Here is a 13293-nt window from a genome sequence, read left to right on the forward strand (position 1 = left end):
TTCTTGTGTGTACCCTGCACTTCAAGTTAAGTTTTAAAAAATGAAATTAAAAAAAATACCTTACAAAAAAAGGTAAAGCACCAAAGGTTTTACGTTTATACAAAATGCCACTCTGGTGAAAGTGGTTTAGTTCTGTTCTTTTACTTACTCCAATAAACAGTCAGCTAGTAACTAACTAACACAATTCCATACTGCACCTTTTTTACTAAGTGAAAACCTGTACCAATTAACACAACGTGACATTCAGATACAAATATATTCGTGTCTTGCTCGTTTCTATTCGCTGTCTGTTTCCTTTCTTTCTTCTACATGTTTAACAGGAATGTTCAGGGCACTGGAGGCACATACAAAATCTGTCATGTAAACGTACTTTATTTTAAAAATATTTTTTGCATTTATTTCTCTCTCTCCACTTCGGTATCCTTTAATCTTTCTGCCTTCCCTTTTCCCACTTTCACTGTGTATCTGTTTTGAATCCCCTTGATCTCGGATTCTATTTTTGCCCGCTGTCATTACCTGAAACTGTCTCACCTACTGCGAGTTTCGACTATAAAAAGCCACGAGGACACGACACCTGTGATCCCTGCGTTTAACCCTGACTGGAACTACCTGTAGGCCTGAGCTGGGGTGAAACAAGGACTTCTTTCACTTAAAACACTAGATACTTGTAGAACAGCTTCACAGTGACCTGTACAACACTAAAACATTACAGAAGATATCACAGCTAAACATGGGCTTGATAGAATATTAGGCAGGACTGTGTGGGATGCTGACACCCTGCGACAGTGCACTCAGTCCCGAGGCAAAGAAAACCTAGAGCAGTCTTTTTTTTTCCCCTTCAATAAATTTTTTTTTTACATTTAAAAAAAAAAAAATGAGTCATGTAGTGATCAAGCAAACAAATATCCAATCCCATAACTTTTCAATCCTGCACTTGAATAAGGCTCAGCATTGTAGTTATTTTTTTTTTTTTAAATAACGTTCCTTATATATATATATATATATATATATATATATATATATAATATTAAAAAGAGTAGTAGTAATAATAATAATAATAATAATAATTAGATTCCCGTTGTGACGGATCGGATTCCATCTCAGCTAACTAACTTTGGCAACACTGTCCTCTGTTGGATATTCCCATTGGCATCGGTGATCTGTGCCAAATTAGTCCTTAACTTAGAGGAGGAGGAGCCTGAAGTTAGAGGTAATTTGGAAATGGATGTAATAGCACCAGTGCTCTCCGTGATCCGCTTGGTGGTGCTCTTCTCCCCGGTCGGGGGTTTTGGCAAGCGTCTCCTCAGCCAGGGGTGTCGTAAGGCCTGGCTGGGTGTCATGCGGAGAGAGGGATCCCATTCCAAACACTGTTTCAGAAAGTCCAGGAACAGGGGGTCGTCGCAGCCCTTCAGAGCCGTCACACACTCCTTGCTGCCTGGCGGGCCCCTGAGTTTCCCCCTGCGCGAGCGCCCGCCGTTCAGAACCGTGGAGCCATCTGGCAAGCTTGTGACAGTGCAGTACCGGGGGTAACCCTTGGAGCTGACAAAATTTTTGGCTCTTTTGGATGAATCTAGAAGCTTTTGTGTTGGCATACCGAGCAGTTCTATCATGCACGCCAGTTGGTCCCCTTCATCTTCTCCTGGTAAGAGAGGGTAACCCGTTAGCAGCTCTGCCAGTATACAGCCCAGGCTCCACATGTCGATGGGCATTCCGTACCTGGAGCCGAGGATTACTTCCGGAGCCCGGTAAAAGCGTGACTGTATGTAGGTGTAGACCCGCTGGTGCTCGTAGCAGCTGGAGCCGAAGTCGATCACCTTGATCCCGCTCCTGCCCTGCTGCTTCAGCAGGATGTTCTCAGGTTTCAAGTCACAGTGGATGATTTTGTTTTTGTGCAGAGCATCCAGGCACTGCAGGATGGAGTGGGCGAACTTGCGCACCAGCGGCAGGCTGAAGCCCTGGAACTTGTTCTTCTTGATGAGCTCGTACAGGTTCATGCTCAGCAGCTCGAAGGTCATGCAGATGTGGCTGCGGAATGTGAAGTGCTCCAGCATGTGGATGACGTTCATGGAGCCGTCCTTGTCCTGCTTGCGCAGGTGCTCCAGGATGCGGATCTCCTCCGCCGCCTGTCTGTGGAAGCGCTTCTCGTTGCGCACCATCTTGAGGGCCACGTGCTGGTGCGCCTTGTGGTCGTAGACCTTCACTACCTGGCCAAAGCTGCCTTTGCCAATGACCTTGAGCACCTCGTAGCGGTACGCGAGATGGTCGTGGGGCACGTGGATGTAGGAGCCCTGGTCGTCGTCATAGCCACCGTTGTTGGAGCCCCCGATCACGCCTGGCCTCTTCTTGGCGTTTGGACCCAAAAAGTAGATCTCAGGGTAGTTGAAGATCTCATGGTGCTCGAACACCGTCAGCTTGGGCATGTATTGCTTCATGGCCTGTTCGGGTGCCATGGGCGAGGCTTTTGCCCTCCCTGTCCCGTCGGAGGACTTGAGGGAGCTGGAGCTGCCCTGGCGGCGGTGGGCAATGTCCAGCTGCCTGTCCTGCACCGACAGCAAGCCAGCTTTGCTCACCGAAGTGAGGCCGTTGGGCTGGGCTGTTAAAACCGTCCGCTTGTTACTGTTTTCCTCAAAAAGTTGCTGGACGTGGATCTGCTGGTGGGTACCATTGTGCAGGTGGTCGTTCATTGTGTGCTTACTGTCTCCGACCTGAAGGAATACAAGAAAAAAACAAACCCATTAGCATGCATTATTACTAACTGTGCAAGCTCTCGATATCCCACTAAATAAAAAGAGCATTACTATATATTGCCTTTAAAACACAAACCACACACTAGTGTTACTGTTTCTGTTTTTTTGTTTATGTTACAGCTGCAGAAGATATTAGATGCTAAAAATCTACATGGATTAAGCATGGATTCAAATATTGAAGTACAAAGCTGACTTATATGAAGGATTTCAATTACCTGATCTGATCCTTTACAATGAATGTCCTATTTTAAGACTCCATACAAATTTTTACTACTTATTTAATTATTTATGCTACTCGCTACTCCCCCGCCCCATGACGAAACTCGGTATAGAGCTATTTTTAACAGCGAATCGGATCCCCAAGTGAAACAGAAATCCTCTAATCCTGCACTTCTTTTTCTCCCACTTCAAGCCCATTTCCTTCTCTAATGCGCAGTGTATGCATGTTTACCCAGTCTTTTAGGCTTTGGGAATAAAAACACCCATTTGGTTAACTGCTGCTTCAAGCTCAAGTGTTTTTTTTTCACACATGACCCTGGTTTGATATGTTTCTATTCTCCCACATGGGCAACAAGCTATGAGAGAGCTGCTTCAGCCTTTAGTGCTTGGAAACATGAATGCAATTGAAGGCTTTGTTTTCACTCCCACTGCCCTCCTGTAATTGAAGGCTTTGTTTTCACTCCCTCTGCCCTCCTGACTGAACACTTCCTGAGCTTCTCGTTAACCCAGAAACTTATCTATTTACTTTTTATTAGAGAGAAGAAAAATAAAAAGAACCAGGTGCTAAAACATGTTCAAAATCTAGGGCTGAGAATTTTTTTTTTTTTTTTTTTACTATCGATGCATCGTTTTCATAAAGACCGGATGCATCATTTTTACAGAATGCAAAAGAAACGTGTAAATAACAAGTACATACACACCTATCCCTCTTACACCGCCCCTCGCTATACTGTGGATTCAGACCGTTCCTGGAGTTGGCCCCCACATTTTTACTGTCTGTGTATGCCTTAGCTGCAATATACAAATTACTGTTTGTTTTATTTCGTACTGCACATCACGAACAAAAATATACAAAACAATCAAAAACAAAGCATTACTATCGTACTGTTATGATATACACACGCATTGCGCAATAATACAAAGCAAATTAAATATCTACTTGCTGAAACGATTTTTATTTTAGTCAACGAGGTGTTCACGTATGGCAGCAATGCACTAGCAAGCACCACAAGGCAGTGACGTCAGTTTCCTAGCAACAAGCCTCCTATGTTGTTGTTGGGAAATGATTATTTTAATGCACGGGTATGCACATTTGAGAAAGGAGAGGAAGACTCATGAAATTAATTGGAGACTGAAGTTGATGAGAAGCAATTACCCTCCGCTGTACGAATTAAAATGGTGTGCTGCTTTTTATACGAGAAATGAGAAAAAGCAGGTTGCATAGAGGACTTATATTGGACCCTGACACCCGCGATAAAACGAGAGTGTGGTTGTACAGTAATTTATTTGTTAGCCTATTTGTTTCTCTATGGGTCTAACGCTATATCGCGGCCCTCGATCGAGTAGGTGGTGTATTTTCATTAAATCTAATCACAAAAAGTAAATGTTTCTCCAGTTGAACTTAAAACTACACATTTCTAATTATTTATGTCAGTCACACTGTCGGCGAGGTTCCCCCACAAAAAGTTAATAAAACATTAAAAATATTACTGTCTTACCTTAAGATGTCTTGACAGCAACTGGATTAGAGAAAAAAAAAATCCTCCAACAGGGAACACAAGAATAACTCTTTACAAGTCACAAGAATAACTCTTTACAAGTCACAAGAATAACTCTTTACAAGTCCAACGTAACAGTCTGTGCGCTCTCCAGAGCTTATTTTCTATTTTTATTCAGAAATATTATGGCATCCACATTCTCCGGTTTCAAAGAAGAATGGAGTTTGTTCACAAGCATCCCTGCTTTGCTGAACACACACTCGCTCGGGACCGATGTTTCAGGGATACTTAACATGTTCTTTGCCAAGGCTGCTAGGTTGGGAAAGCGTGTCTGGTTATTTTTCTATCAAATCAATAACTGTCCTTTTTAATTCAAACATGTAATAAACTTTTTTCCACCTTATTGGTACGTCCTGTATTAACTTGAGTCGTGCTTTTCCTGTTTGTTTCTACTTAAAGCGCTTCACTTAAATCCTGTCAAAGCTTTTCCTTTGCACACGCATGATCCAGAGTAATGAATTTGGAGATTTTTTTTTTGTTTTTGTCACGCTTACTCTAAAAACGTACGTGCTGCGTAGTGGGCGGGGAGGTTTTTGTTTTATTATTATTATTTAAAGGAACCAAAGGAAAGGCAAGGAATAAGAGTGTAGATTTACATTTTGCCAGTCGGTTATTTTATCCATCGATAGTTATTCCAATGATTCGATGCATTGTCCCAGCCCTATCAAAATCTAAATTGGAAACGCTATCCCCTCCATTGTTTATCTATTTGTTTATTTAATATATAAAATGACTAGAAAACATATATTTGTGTAAAGGCTGCACGTGTAAAGCATTTAATTCTAATTAAAGATATTGCACACGGAAGGAATTGGCCTACACTGTACAATGCAATCCATGTGCAATATTAGCAAACACCAGTCATGTGTTTACCCACCCACGTGTGCAAGCACGTTGCGTGTGTGTGTGTGTGTATTTCTATGTGTGCTTTAATAAATGCAAAGCATAAATGGATTTTGTTCCCAAGGCTCTTCCCCTGACTAATCATGTAAGATCTATATGGGCTAAAGGTAAGCTATTGAACCTGGAATACAAAGATCAAATGAATAGAAAATGTCAGCTAAAATGGGAAGCACTTCAAGAAATGGGCCCAGTTGCCTTCAGTAGCTAGCCAGGTATCAATCAATCAATCTAATTTATATAATGCCTTTCATAGTGGACCACCACCACAAAGCACTTTACAAGATGCAGTAATAACAAAGTGAGAAGTTAGGAGATTATTCCTGGGTTTAACAGCAGTGACATGGGGGACTGTTAAACTTGTGGCAATTGCTTCTGAAGATAAAGCCTTCATTAGCCCAGCATGTTGTGAAAAGGTGGGTTACCACGATGACTTCATAACTTATGGCAAATTAGAGCCATACGAAGTGTCATCAAAACCAAATGAAGAGTTCTACAGCTGTATCTAAAAATGCAGTGGATAACAATACCTGCTACAAATCAGCTGCAGAATGAGACAATTCTCCAGATCATGACACACGTTACTTCTCCTATATCTGACAGTCACTATACAAGACAGACACAAATGTTCTCTTTCAATTTGCTGAAGCTTGGACAGAGCGTTTGTTTCTCAATGGTCACACAGGAGTTACCAAACCAGCAAGCCATCAACCAATCTATAGTACCATTAATTTCCTCATGAATACCAGGCAAGACATATTTTATGGTGTGATCAATTTTGGGCTTGTTTATAATTTTTTAATTTGAGCTTCACTGTTAACCCTTTAAGGTACAAGAGACATGTGTGTCCCACAAATAAAACAATGCTAACTTTCTTATTTTTGCAATAAGGCGTATGAAACAGAGTTTAGTATTTACGGACAGGTTGGATCTGCTCGACCAAATTGTCAGTTTGCTCCTTGCGATACGAGTCACTCTCAAATGTATTTTAAGAAGAAACTGTTTGAACAGCCACTCAATTCCTTGTGTACTTGAAGGGGTTAAATACTCAGTGATTAGGGATTTACTGTAAATTATTTAAATTAAAAAGGAAAGGCCTTTCAATGCCTTCAGGCATACAATCTCTGACTGATTTTGTCAGATGTCAGAATCTACTCCGGGCTGAGCCACTTCACTGATTAGTTGATAGATAGCCAAGACGTTGGGGTCAAAGGGATTGTGTATTGCGAGTCAGTTTGGAGTAATTAAGGTACAGATTATGGAGAAGATTAATAGGTATACGAAGGCTTTATCCAGTCCTGCTCTTGGTTCCCATTTCACTGCCCCATTAGCAGTCAGGTATTTAAAAAAGGTTTCCAAAATATATTAATAGTATTATTCATTTTTCATACAGTGTCAGTTAAGCAGAGGAGCTTAGCAAGTGTTAGAAGCAGTATTGGATCCTGGGTAAGTGAAATGCACATAGAGGGTCAGTGACAGTGGGGACTAGGGGTTGAGAATTCATTCATGACCTCGTACTACCAGGCTTGCTACACCTTTACTGATCACGTGAACCCTGACGAGACAGGTGTTAAAATGAAAACTGAGTTTAAAAATGTATTCAAATCAATCAAGCAAACTTGAAGCTCTCCGTCGTTTCTAACCCTAACCCTGACAAACAGGTGCATCTCAGCTGCTCAGTGTGAGCTAAACTTGGGAGACCCCATCTTGCTTCACTGTGTTCCACACCACCTGTCCTTCAACAGATTATACCAGGGTGCCAACGCTTGCCCAGACCCACGTGGCCCTGCACCATCACAGCAAGTCCCAGAAAACATTCCTGCTGCAAATGATACCTTTTGGAGCTTGATAATAAAAAGCAGAAGCCAGCAATTGGGTCTCAAACTTATCACAGGTTTTATCCAACCAGTAATTAGACTCAAATGAGTCTATACAGCTTGTATTCATTACCTCCTAAAATGAACAGAACAAAAAAAAAAAATGGTTTACTAAGGGGGTCCCCGAGTAGCTCATCCAGTTAAAGCGCTGCTGCTGGGAGCGCTGGATGAGTCACACAGCTTGGACGATGCCACTTCGTGTCCGGGCTGTGCAAACAGGCTGAACTTTGCTGGGGACTCCGAAGGGGGCGTCATTGTGACGCTCCGGGTGGGGGACGGGAAACCGGCAGGGACTCCTTCTCCTCATCGCACAACAGCGAACCCTACTGGACAGACCGGACACATTCAGAGTGGAGAAAAAGCAGGGCTGCCCTGCCCACATCTGCTACGGAATGCTCAGAATAAAAGCAATTCTGGCTTTGGCTTTTTTGGCTTTTGTGAGATCGGAGGACACTCACACACCTTCAGAACATCTGTGCTGTGTGGGGACTCACTGCAGTGAGGAGAAAAAACAGAATTGGAAATTCCAAATTGGGGGAAAATAAAATAATTGGTCATTATAAATCTTTACCAACCAGATAGCCTGAAGGCATTGAGAAATACAGATAATCAAAAAGTTTGTCAAATGACTTTACTACACCTGATCATTTTGTAACACATTTGATAAAAGATTATTACAGATTTCTGAAGAGGATTTCCCACTGATGAATTCCAGGATTGCATCTGGAGTAACTGATGCTATATAACTCATAAACATCACCTCCCAGCTGAGGGCAGATATAAGGACTATCCAACAGAAAAGCAACGAGCAAAACGGGCTGGACAATAGACCTTTACTGGTCTATTAAATATTACTCTAAACCGTTCTGGGTGGATGCCAACACTATGAATGAACACTATATTTAAAACAGCACAATAACCCATAATACAATTTGTTTTAAAAAAAAAAACCCTAATTCTGAAACTATGAAGAATGTTATGTAAATTAAGTGGGTACCTAATTAACATACCCGTGCAAAAATGAAAAGGGTTGATGTGGTCAGATTGAGTATTTTCCATCTAGAGCTGTTCCGCCTGTTTCAAGGAGTCCGAATGGAGGGGAACCTATTTCAAACAGGCTCCGTGCTACAATAAGAAATGGTCTGCTGTGGGTGGAGTGACTCTGACTATAGTAATGGTGATGATGCCCAGTGTGCTGCTAGGGATTGCTGCAATTTTAGGGGATGAAAGGGATAGCGTAGCTGCCCCCCAGTATGGAATCGCAGTCGAAAGTAGACCCCACCAGTGTCTCGTCAAAGGGCCACCATTTTGGAGACATCGGGGATATCGAATGGATAAAGCTACCATATTGTATTTATGGGATGAACTTAGAGGATTTAGGGTCAGGCACCCTGAGGGGTCCTGCATTGCCAGTATCACTCACAGCCCTGTCATTCTTTAGGGTCAGGCACCCTGAGGGGTCCTGCATTGCCAGTATCACTCACAGCCCTGTCATTCTTTAGGGTCAGGCACCCTGAGGGGTCCTGCATTGCCAGTATCACTCACAGCCCTGTCATTCTTTAGGGTCAGGCACCCTGAGGGGTCCTGCATTGCCAGTATCACTCACAGCCCTGTCATTCTTTAGGGTCAGGCACAGGGAGGGGGTCCTGCATTGCCAGTATCACTCAAAGCCCTGTCATTCTTTGCCACAAATTGTTTGTATGATATCCTATTATACACTTGCATAATATTTTTTTTCATAAAGTGCAACTGGGTATAGAGGATATTGTATACCAAAATGAAAAATAAATACATAAATGAATAAATAAACAAATGTCTGTGTACTTATATATTTATCTATTCATTTACCCTTTTTTTGGTATACAATATCTGCCATAACCAGATACATTAAACTAAAATTTAATTAATACAGGACACACACTTACAGAAATTAGGCTTTCTCCTGAAACACACGTCTGTTTTGTTTTGCTCCGCCTTTACAACCTTTCAATCGCACATGCCCATTGACTGAAATCCTGAAACAATTTGCATCATTAACATGCAGGTTTCTCATTTAAATACTGGCTAGTTATTTCACCACCTTTATGTAAATTGCACCAATTCCACCTGTCAAAAAACAGCTAAAAAGTGTTTAATTTTATGATGGAAACACATTCGATATTCTAATATTCAGCACCAAAATGTATAGCAAGCAGGCATATATATATATATATATATATATATATATATATATATATATATATATAGTTCACACTATTCCAAACCCAATGGATATTACAGTATTGGGAGGAGGGCAGTGTTCCGTGCAGCACAGCGTATTTGTATTCACCCTAATCTGTTTAGCATTTTTCAGGAACCAAGCCATAGCCTTTCCTTTTTGGTACATAATGTATTTAACAACACTTCTCATTATGCATATTGCAAATCTCTGCACGACATGCAACATTTATACTTGTTTAATTTCAGGCGTGTTTCTTTAAAAGGGCTCAAAATGAATTCTGCTACAGCTGTTCCAGCCTTCAAACACAGTAGAGACACCAGATTCCCACCCCAACCCCTCAACTCCAAACCCCACCCCCCAACTCCAAACCCTTGGGGTTGAGGGTTGGTTTGGGGTTGGGGGCGAATTGAGGTTTAGGTTCCAAGGGGGTTGGGGTGCGGGTTGAGGTTTGGGGTGGGGGTTGAGGTTGGGGTTTTGGGTTGAGGGTTGGTTTACCCCCGCTTAACTCCAAATTGAGGTTCTACCCCCGAATTGAACCCCCACCCCCAACTGGGGGGGTTTGAGGTTTGGTTTGGGGTGGGGGGAGGAATTGAGGTTTAGGTTTAACTGGGGGTTTGTGGTTTGGGGGGTTGGTTTGGGGTTGGGGGCGAATTGAGGTTTAGGTTGTGGGGTGGGTTGGGGGTGGGGGGGGGTTAGGTTGGGGGGGTTGAGGTTGAGGTTTGGGGTTGGGAGCGAATTGAGGTTTAGGATGGAGTGGGGGTGGGGGGGTTGGGAGCGAATTGAGGTTTAGGTTGGGGTGGGGGTGGGGGGGTTGAGGTTTGGGTTGGGTGTGTTATCTAAGTGGAGGTGGACCTGAAACAGATTGAAATAACAACTTCAACTTTGCCTACACGCATATTGCAATTTTGTTCAAGAGTCCTTTCCTTTCAAAACAGCAGAGCCCCCCCCCGTTTTTTTTTTTTTTTTTTTTTTTTTAAGCAACTCATAACCTTTTACATTTTCGGTATCGAATCATAAAACTCAAAACTAGTGTTTAGTTATTTATAAGAAACGGTACACCGTCAGGTAAAATATGTTTTGATTACTTTCTGCACGATAATTGTATAATTATACCAGATGAATAAAAGACCGGTAGTTTACCGTGCATTAGAAGAAGTGATGAGGCCCAGCAGCACCTCTAACCATTCCACCTCAGCCTATTGTTCCTTTAAACACCGGAGCAGCGTCGCTTGGCCACCGCTTTCGCTCCATGCTTTCAAGTGACCTTGTTGTATGGGATGGTTACAATTACCGTACATTAAAATAACTAAAACGTCGGGCTATTAAAACCTCTGAGGCAACCACACGGTTTGAGTATTACTATTAAAAGGTTGTAGTACACAGTACAGTGTTCTGCATTAATGACACCAGCTGTGCATATTTGATTCATTCAATGAAGAGTGAAATAAACACAAGGCAGCTTAGTAATGCACAGTGGATCCCCTGTTAGTATTATTACCTGTACGTTCCTAATATAATTCTTTGCAAATTAACACAATGACGTTGAGTATTTTCCCAAATTCCTCTGTGTAGAGGTGGTCTTACCGAGAGCGTGCAGGTGCTCCTGAGAGGCGGCAGCGGGACAGGCGGCGGCGGGTCGGTCCCTGCTCCAGTCCGTAGACCCCCTGTACTGATCCCGGGGGATGACTGCAACTGGCAAACGCCCTCACCCCCTTTGCCTGCAGCGACTCAGTGCCCAGCAAGAAGAAAAAAAGAACAACATAAATAGCGTACTCGTTTACTATGTACAATAAATGCTGACACCTACATTTCTTGAAAAAACATAGAGTCAGGATGGTCATGTAGGTCTGAATCGCGGTGAATTGTAACCGTACAGCACAGACTGCACTGGGTTTACATTGTGAGTATGCAGCTCAGCCAACACTGGCCACAACACCGGGCTGGTGGGGTTCAATCTCTCAGCTCATCCCGTCTCAAGATGTTTGAGGAACAAAAAAAAAAACAATACTACAGAACGGACGGAACGAACACCCTCCTTAGGAAACGGCAAGATGCATTTTATTAAAAGTAGTTTAATCCAATTAAACCCTGTATTAAAAAAAAAAAAAAAGCTATCGACAGAAAAAAGAAAACAAAATCTTAATTGTGAACCCCTCAAAATCCTTTCCAATACCCCGGATCCCCAATGCAAGCAGACGATTAAATAACAGAACATCCACGTGAAGCAGATTAGGGATTGGTGTGTTTTGGAGAGGAAAAACAATGCAGTTTAAACATTTGCTTTGCCTTGTTTCGCTCCTGGTTTCTGTTTCCTTACCAGTAGGGTAGACGGCAGCGCAGGGTTTCTTGGTTAACATGGCCGCTGGAGAGACACACGGAAAAACCACTTTCAGTGTCTCTCCTCCTCCCCCCACTCTCTGATCACCAACTGTTACTCCAATCAGCTACATCCAGACATGCATTCTCAACCTGAGACGCAAAACCATGTGCTTCCACAGAAAACGACACCAAAAACTTGCTACCGTGGCTTTAGAACCTAAAAAACAGTAGCGTCATTAACTGTCTAAAAATTCATGCAATTAAAAACAATTAACATCCCAGCGTTGCTTTAGAGGAGCTAGCGAAGCAGCAGCGCCCATTTGCATGGCAAAGAGGTAAACCACACTCACTCCCAGTATTATAGGCGAGAGATATGCAGAATCCTCCTTATCTGTCCTTGCTCTCTCCACTTCCCTGTGCACTTACGTGAAATGCGGTCGCTCCGGTTGCTAAGCGAAACTAAACTCTCCAGACATACACAGTGAGAAAGAGGCTTCGGGTAGAGCAGCAACAGCACGGTTTCAACAGTCCCAGGTTAAAGAGAGCCCACCCATTATACCACATAGGCGCTCACGACTGACAACAGTGACTGTTCCGCTCCGATTAAGATCACCAATATACAAAAAGAATAAACGCACCGTTTATTCTGTATTATATTTGTGATCTTGGGACTGCTGAAACGCAAAACAAATTGCAAACTTCAACCAAATCAAGAATCCATCTAAATCAAAAAACAGTGCATCATTAAAACAAATGTTAATGACTTATAGCAAACACTGACAGAAGCACCGTCCCTACCGATAAGCGCATAGGTGTCATGTTGTGTTACTCCTTTTAGTTTTGTTGTACTCTAATACTTTATAGTTTAAACCTGCTTGTTAATATTGAATTATTTGTCTTTATTACAGATTACTGTCTTCGCAGATGCTTATTAATAATTTGTGTTAAGACTAAAGTTGAGTTTTACAGTTCTGAAACTGTTCAGATATGGTATCTATATAAAGCACTGTTGCTTTTCACAGGTACAGTATATAAATAACTCATTCACATGTGTCTCCAGGCCCTTACCTTTCCAGTCGATACATAATCTACAGTAAGTCTGCATTATCAGTGTGTCTTTCCTTTTACCCTGATGACAATTACAAGTCATATATAGACACTCCTGCTCATGAATCCCAGTCTATACACCAATAACAATTCTGGACCCCTGCATCTATATGGATCTCTCCCAGGTGCCAGTGAGAGAGGATTGAAGTATATATCTGCCAAACACTTTATCAGAATCTCTGGAAGATTTCTATATAAAGTAAATTAAACTGACTCTTCAATTCATTAAAGTGTTGCACTGAACATCCCTAGATGCCAGGATCTTACTGGTCAGTGGGCTATTTGAAGGCTTGTCTCACTCACAAGAGGTTCACAATATACTTTAGAGTGGAGCAGCACAAGAG

At 42.2% G+C, this 13293-nt stretch overlaps 1 protein-coding gene across 3 annotated transcripts; it reads right to left on the reverse strand.

Moving 5' to 3' along the window:
- Positions 1 to 1013: 1013 nt before the first annotated feature.
- On the reverse strand, positions 1014 to 12383 carry LOC121320087 (dual specificity tyrosine-phosphorylation-regulated kinase 2-like). Of its 3 annotated transcripts, none has more exons than XM_041258271.1 (3): positions 11841 to 12383; positions 11108 to 11241; positions 1017 to 2705 (listed from the first exon to the last, which is right to left on the reverse strand). In XM_041258271.1, exons 1-3 carry the CDS (start codon positions 11878 to 11880, stop codon positions 1101 to 1103), a joined length of 1779 nt encoding a protein of 592 aa, XP_041114205.1. In that variant the 5' UTR covers positions 11881 to 12383; the 3' UTR covers positions 1017 to 1100. The 3 variants fall into 3 exon arrangements, with proteins under 3 accessions (XP_041114206.1, XP_041114205.1, XP_041114204.1); XM_041258270.1 differs by having other exon boundaries at positions 1021 to 2705; positions 11108 to 11250; positions 11841 to 12382; XM_041258272.1 differs by lacking the exons at positions 11108 to 11241; positions 11841 to 12383 and adding an exon at positions 3668 to 3809 and having other exon boundaries at positions 1014 to 2705.
- Positions 12384 to 13293: the final 910 nt, after the last annotated feature.

The sequence above is a fragment of the Polyodon spathula genome, chromosome 8 (assembly GCF_017654505.1).
Source record: "Polyodon spathula isolate WHYD16114869_AA chromosome 8, ASM1765450v1, whole genome shotgun sequence".
NCBI classification, from domain to species: Eukaryota; Metazoa; Chordata; class Actinopteri; order Acipenseriformes; family Polyodontidae; genus Polyodon; species Polyodon spathula.